This window comes from Montipora capricornis, chromosome 14, assembly GCF_036669925.1.
Source record: "Montipora capricornis isolate CH-2021 chromosome 14, ASM3666992v2, whole genome shotgun sequence".
Taxonomy (NCBI): domain Eukaryota; kingdom Metazoa; phylum Cnidaria; class Anthozoa; order Scleractinia; family Acroporidae; genus Montipora; species Montipora capricornis.
In genome coordinates this window covers 5,225,579-5,233,078 of record NC_090896.1, presented here as the reverse complement: position 1 = coordinate 5,233,078, position 7,500 = coordinate 5,225,579, and the positions used below count along the sequence as shown (strand labels likewise).

General features: G+C 41.3%; 1 protein-coding gene across 1 annotated transcript in view; it reads left to right on the top strand.

The window, feature by feature from the left end:
• Window positions 1-7,500, top strand: part of LOC138033458 (uncharacterized) — a 17,624-nt gene that overhangs the window by 6,933 nt on the left and 3,191 nt on the right. Inside the window, exons 2-4 of the mRNA XM_068881200.1 lie at window positions 922-1,284; window positions 4,667-4,823; window positions 6,583-6,634. Of these exons, the coding sequence (XP_068737301.1) occupies window positions 922-1,284; window positions 4,667-4,823; window positions 6,583-6,634 (572 nt within the window). The remainder of the gene's footprint in view (window positions 1-921; window positions 1,285-4,666; window positions 4,824-6,582; window positions 6,635-7,500) is intronic.

Sequence of the window (7,500 nt, the reverse complement as noted above, 5' to 3'; positions counted from 1 at the left end):
AAACATGTGTCTTTTTAAAATCAGAACTTAAAACTTGGGGCACTTAGTGTTTAGTTAACATAGTTTTGAAATCCATAGAAAAAAAAAGAATTGTTTTTTGGTCGTAGTAGCACTTTAAAGCTGAATAAGCGAACTGGCGAGTGGCTCAGATGCATCTTTGTCATTCTTCTCAACATCGAGAAGGTGTTCGCGGAATCGGTCGCCTACCTGTCTCGCCAATGTATAATTTATTACATAACGTAAAGGTTATGCAATAAATGACATTTTCGGAGGTACATGTGAAACGATCGGTGATCTTAACAGATTCCGCGAACACCTTCGCGATGTTGAGAAGAATGACAAAGGTGCATCTAAGCCAGTCGCTCGTCATTTTGATCTTCCTAACCACTCCAAAATCTTCCAAATCGGCACCCTTAATCCCCACGGCATTAACGAACGCTTTTCATTAAACTAATGTAATCCTGTTTTTCCCGTTATCATGTTGCCATCAATAGCGTAGCTCCTATTCTACTGTAAAAACTACACTTAACCCACAATTCCTCGATTCGTTCTGACGAAGGGCCAACGCTCGAAACGTCAGCTTTTAGAATCTCTGTACTGTGGCCAATTTACATTATCAACTCCGTTGATAAAACCAAATTTTTGTATACTACCTCCCCACCGACGCAGCACCACAGTTTCTTTAGAAACTACCCCTTCAACTCACAGTTGACGTCGATTCGTCGAGTCTGAGAATCCAATCCGGGTCAAATTGGCGAGAGGCGAGTGTTCTCACCACTGCTACAGCTCAGCTCCCCAAGGAACGTATAGAAGGAGTCTTGTGTTTTCAGGTCACCCCTGACTGACGGAGATAGAGGCAGGTGTGTCGAATTCTTTGCCGGATCCACGCCTTACAGCAATTTCAACTCCTTCTTGTTGCAGTTTCTGGGCTTGGCTTGATTGGTGTTGGAACAAACTTGCATTGCGTGGTGGTTCTGATGCTGTTATTGATCAGACAGTAAAATCAGAAATCAATAAGTTGGATTCTGTACCAAAAGCAGCATCTTTTCTAGCGTTTGTTCCTGGAGACATTGGTTTGCACGAAAAATCTCAGTTAAGGGTGTACTGCGTGCCAACGTGTAAAAAACGAGAGGTAAAAGATGACGAGAGAAAGCAAGATAATGTTAAGATAGGAGATGGAAGCGCAGATGAACCCATGTATTTTAACGACAAAGCTTTTATGTTCCTATCCGAAGGTATTGTCATCGCTACAAGACCTCAACGCTTACGGAGATTTCACGTCAGGTGAGACAATTTACTCGGCTCCAAGGTTTGCTAAAGAAACTCACAATGAAAGTTGTTAACAACCTCCGTGACATCCACTCAAAAACTATGCCCTCTTAATTAAACCCATTGACTCCTGGAAGTGAAACTTAAGCCCTATTCCCTCTGCATAAACTAACCTAGGTTCGACCTGTCTTCACCACTACTTGGTTCACTCGGAGAAGTGCAGAAAACGGATGGTGAACACGTACCTACCAATGGTTGGGTCGAACTTCAAATAACAGTTCCGATGGATGGGAAACTGCCTTAACTTTAACTTAATATAGTAATGTTTCATAATTATAGTACCTTTTTATATTTATAGTAATGTATTATAGTATTTTTTTTGATACATTCCCTTTAAAAGATGCGTTTCAACATAGGGTTGAGTTGTTCGAAGCCGCAGTATGGAATAACCGTAGGAGTTTTACTTTGAGACGCCGACGCCAGGCCGAAGCTCGAACTCTTAAGTCGAACCTTAAAATCGAAGCCGTTGAAACCATCTCGAAACCAGGTTTGTTTTACACGCATGCGCGTCTGTCTCCAAACAACTTCACCCGGTCAACCTGGTGCAAGTCAGGAAGCAGAAGTTAGTGGGATGAAATGCGAACACGCAACGCTTGATGGATAAACGTACAAGTGCGCATGTGTGAAATTAAAATTAACCTGGGTTCGACCCAGGTTTGTATTCACACGACACTTTTTCAAAAGTAAACCACCTCTGGAAATGGGTTTGGTTGCACCCAGGTCGAAACCGGGTTAGCAGCGTTCACACGGCGATAACTAACCCGGGTACTAGGTTAGTTTGTGCAGTGTGAATAGTGCTTTAATAGATTTTACTCTGTCTACCGCCAGACGATTTTACAGGGGTTTCGTCCAGTTGTTTACCATTTCACCTCCGGTACTTTGACGCTATAAATTTGTAGATTTGTTGGCTTCTTTGTTTCCTTTTTCTTTTTTTTTTTGGGAGTTGGGTATCTCAGGAAGCCATGGGATGAACAAACACAAGACAATCACGCGCAATAAATCCTTCAAACTAAAAAGAAGTCACATCGACTTATTTTGCTTGCTAAACGGAATAATCGATCTGTTGGCATTTCATTTCTTTACGCGATAAGTTTAGTTTTCTTTTTGTTCCCCGAACTCAAGAAAGTAAACATCATTTCTGAGAGTTTCATTTACAGTAATTTATACGGGACACAGGGCTCCTTGAGGGTTCGCTCCCAATACACTTGCAATCGGACTTACAACGGAAAATAACCATGTCCGGTTGTTTGAAATGCTATCGAAAACCCTGATTTAATGAGTCAATTGAGGACGGTTCAGGAGTCAATGGGTTAACAACCTATAGCTATAAGTGCCCTTTCAATAGAGCGAGTTTCAATTGAGTGTCGTAAAACCAAAACCAAAGTAATTACTTTGGCCAATCAAAAAGGACTCAGACAATCCAGTAAACCAATCAAAACCCGAAGTAATTACACGTAGCCGACACAAAGCGCGGGAAAACGTGCACTCGTGAGCCACGATTGGTTTTGCTTTCACTTCTGATTGGTTGAAAAAGTGGCCAGAGAACTTTGAACCAATCACAGAGTGAAGAAGATCCAAAACCAAAGTAATTCGCTAATTACTTTCGACACTCAATTGAAAACCGCTCTAATATTCGAGTCATTAGGAACTGAGGTAATACACACCGTCTTAACTTCGAGGTGAAGAGGAGTTTGCGTGGTATCGGATTTCGCTACAAGAGTATGTAATCCCAGTTAATCCATTCTTGGTGTGACCACTTCTCTTTTATTACACGTCCGCTTCGTTTCCGATGTCTCTGTAAATATTGAAATAATTGTTGTTATAGTCTTACGTAATTTTGTTTCCATAGTTTAATTACGTTAGCTGTGAACGTTTCCTGGGGTATATAATTGATCGTGAACAGTTAGTTTTCGCACCATTCTTTTTTCACCCACACCCAACGGGTAATTTTCAGCACTTTTTTTAACGTAGCAGTTTTTTTTAGCAAAACGGATCTTATTTTTGAATGGAGAGTTTTAGTAAGGACGACGGCAACGTCAGCAAAAAGTCACTCTAAACACAAGCCCAAGCTCAAATTGTTAGTTTCTTAATATTTTTTTTTCACTTTTATGCGAAAGTTCAGTGAAACGTGACATATGGCATATACTATATTACATAATGACGAATTTGACTACGCGAAACGTGACTCCCGCCTTGCAGCATATGGAGGTGTTGGGAAAAATGCTACCTTACATCCAAATAAGGTAATTTTTAAACTAAAAAAAAACCCAGATCTGAACCAGAGTTAAACGCTTCAAGGTCATGAACTTCTGGTTGAGCGCGAAAAGAAAATGTCCGAACGGAAAACGAGTTTACCCATTTGCATTTTCCCTATGATTTTTCCTCCCTCCAGATTCTCTCAGTAAACTTGAACGAATTGTGTAAATAGTACACGCCGTATAACCGCCCTATTGTTCGACCGCTTGGCCGCCCATGTTGGAAGATGTTCGTCCAACATTTTTTGTTCGATCAAGTGTTGGATACAGTTTGCTTTTGATCAAACATTACGCCCAACATTTCTGCGCGGGTCAACAATGTTGCAACGTTTTACCACTCTTCCAAAAACTTTTGTCCTGAATGGAGTCACGTTCGCGCTGCTAGCCAATCAGGAATCGCTATTTTATTTTCAAGCCTAGGCTTTTTATATCATCATTTGCAACGAAGATGGAGGACAATCGTTGGTTGCTGGTGAACAGCCAGAAATCTTGATCAGCGAGTATGAAGCACGGCCATGGCTGTGGGACCCTTTATCATGATCGCTCTGTTTGGAGATGTCTGGTTCAATAGCGTTTAAAATTCTGCAAATTGATCCGGGCTGATTCTCATCATCTCCTAAACGAGGATGTATCTTGCAGTGAAGATTTCCTTTTTGACACCTTCTCTTAACCATTCATTGGTTTTTCCTCCCTTAAATACGTTATTTTCGTCCTCCAACAACTCCAGTTCCATAAACGCTGCAAGCAGTTTTCGTTTCTATCCGTGTTAGCACCAAAAAATTCAAATTAGTGCCAACTTGAACTAGAATCAGTTTTGTCAAGCAATGTTGGATGGTGTTTTGCCACTACCTCAACATTTACATCCAACAATGTTGCTTGTTGGATCCAACTTTGTTCGATAGTTTGTCCAGGACTTACTACCTGTCAGAAAACACTTTGCATTAGCTTCTCTCATTGAATGAAAGCTTCGTCTAGAGCATACCTCTTTAAAATGCTACAATATCGCTATAAATTAACCGAGCATAAGAGTAATGTAGCATTTATTTTTGGACCGTGATGACTGCAACTTCATTTATTTTTAGCTTTCAAGACGAACCATTTCTGAAGAGTCTTCAAATTAGTCTTGTCAATCCAGGAGACTTGACAGTTTCATTCTACGGGAGCCAAGAGAGAGATGAAGACAATATGTTGTGTGAACTGGAGGTGCAACTACCTCCCCAAAGAGCTGATCTCACTGATGTAAGTGTGTAAAAATGCTCTTTCAATGCAACGAAAGAAGAAAAGCCTTCACCCTATTTTCAGTACAGTACAGGGGCCGGTCGCTCGAAGCATGGTTAGCGCCAACTGGCGTTAAATACCATGGAAACCAATAGGTTCTGATACCTCTTAACCAATGGTTAGCGCTAACCAGGCTTTGAGCAACCGGCCCCAGTACGATATTTATTCACATGTATAGGGAAGGGAGTTTTACACTAAGGGTGGTTTTCACGTAACGTCATCGGGGCCATGTTGGTGCGTTGGTGGACGAAAACAAAAATCTCTCATTTGCTCCTTTTTTTTATGGGTATCTATCCCCGCCAGAACAACAAGTTTGAATTTTCGCGAGGATAGATACCCATATTTTTTCGCCTCCCAGCAATTGTACATTACAGCATTGTTATCTGTGTCTCTAGCGATTGGTTGTAAACCATGTCGGCTGATAATGTGTGCGACGGAGAAATGTCTGAAAAACGAAGCAGAGCGCAACTTTCTTTCAGTTTTAATGAATGTGTTTTAGAAACCGGAGATAAGCGCCGGCCTGATGAGCCTTCTGGCTCGTAAGCAGAGACTTTACCTGTATATTTTTTCGTCAGAAAACGCCTGTGGAATTCTTTAGTTTGCCTCTTTGTGATTTGCGACTCGGGTTTGCATAACTGTCTCGAATTATCCCAACTCCCCCTAGTGTTTAGACGAAGTTATGCAAACACGGAAAAAAGTGCTCTTTTACTGTTATGAAATATTTCTCAAAAATAATTCGACAAATAAAGGAAAATGCTTTTTTTTTACTTCTCCATTAAAAAAGATTTTCTTGATACACGCTCACATTTCCTACCAGCCAATCAAAACGCGCGTCTGACAACACATAACCAATCAAAATTCGTGTAATGTCACAGCCGTGTTTCCATATTCTCATCTAAACACAGCTATTGACCAATGAGAGTGTGCGTACTATCCTAATTATTTTCTAAAATTAGATATGAGTTCACAGCGACACACGAAACCCTGCCATGTTACTTCGTGCTACAAGTAGACGTGAAATTAGCCAAGCGTATCAGAGGTCAACTGAGAGCACTGCAATTAGCTACGTTCTGCTTTATGATTGGCCAAGCCACCTCAGGGAGCAGATAAACTGTACTTTTCAGTTCGGGAACTGTCATGGAAAGTTCTTTTGTCCTTTTTTATTTAACTATGGAAATAACCCTAAAGCAGTTTCGGTCTCGGGAAAGCGGTTACACATAAAAACGTCCTTGCCCGTGGGCAGACGCAGTCTTGGGTTTGCATAACTGTCGATAATTCTCCCAGCTCTCCCTAGTGTTTAGATGAGGCTATGCAAACACGGAAAAAAGTCCTCTATCGCTGTTATGAAATGTTTCGCATTGAAGCAGATTTTCTTGATACACGCTCATATTTCCTACAAGCCAATCAAAACACGCGTCTGACAACACATAACCAATCAAAATTCGTGTGATGTCACAGCCATGTTTACATACTCTCATCTAAACACAGTTATTGACCAATGAGAGTGCGCGTGCTATCCTAATTATTTTATAACCCACATTTGATGCTCCTCCTTTGGATGATCCGTGTGGCACCCTCACTGCGTGCTGCGCAGTGTTAAACGAGATCACTAAAAAGCAAATTTACGATGATCACTTGGAATTGAAGTCGAACATGTGTTTAAGAGATGTACGTTCATGTAAAGGAAAGATTTCTAGCGGAGCTTTCCAAACTTCCTCAGGAATACAAGAAAAGACGCTTTGAGAAGATCGTCAGTTCGCCAGAGGAAGATGGTGAGTATCTGAAGCATATAAGAGATAGTCTTCTTGAAGGTGCATAGGTTTTTTGGGAATCGAACCTGGGCCACATTGGTGGGAGACGAGTGCTCTCACCACTGCGCCATCCGTGAGTCACGATAAAAAAGGGGTTTCATCAAAGACGACAGCCACGGCAACGACAACTTCGCCACAAAGCAAGAATATTAGCCGTGGATACATACACCACGGGTATGGGGCCTTGGGTTTGGTTCAGCTCAGCTTTTATGTTACCCTTGAGGATGCGGTTACACAGTAAAAGACTACCCTCAGGGTAAAATATTTAAGCAATAGACGACGGTTTCCGTGTTTTCATAGCCTCATCTAAACACGAGATGCAGTCGAGGATTTGCATAACTGTCTCGAATTCTCCCAACTTCCCCAAGTGTTTAGATGAGGCTATGGAAGCACGGAAAAAAGTCATGTATTGCTTTTATAAAATATTTTTCAAAGATGAAGGAAAATGCTCGTTCCTTTTTTACTTCTTGATTGAAAAGACTTTCTTGATACACTCTCATATTTTCTACCAGCCAATCAAAACGCGCGTCTGACAACACATAACCAATCAAAATTCGTGTGATGTCAAGCCGTGTTTCCATACTCTCATCTAAACACAACTATTGACCTATGAGAGTGCCCGTACTATTCTTTATTTTATTAAATCAGATATGAGTTCACTGACCCGTGCAAATTACGCACAGCGATACACGCAACCCTGCCATGTTACCTCGTAATACAAGTAGGCGTGAAATTAGCCAAGCGTATCAGAGGTCAACCCAGAGCATTGCAATTAGCTACGTTCTGCTTTATGATTGGCCAAGCCACCTCAGGGAGCAGATAAACCG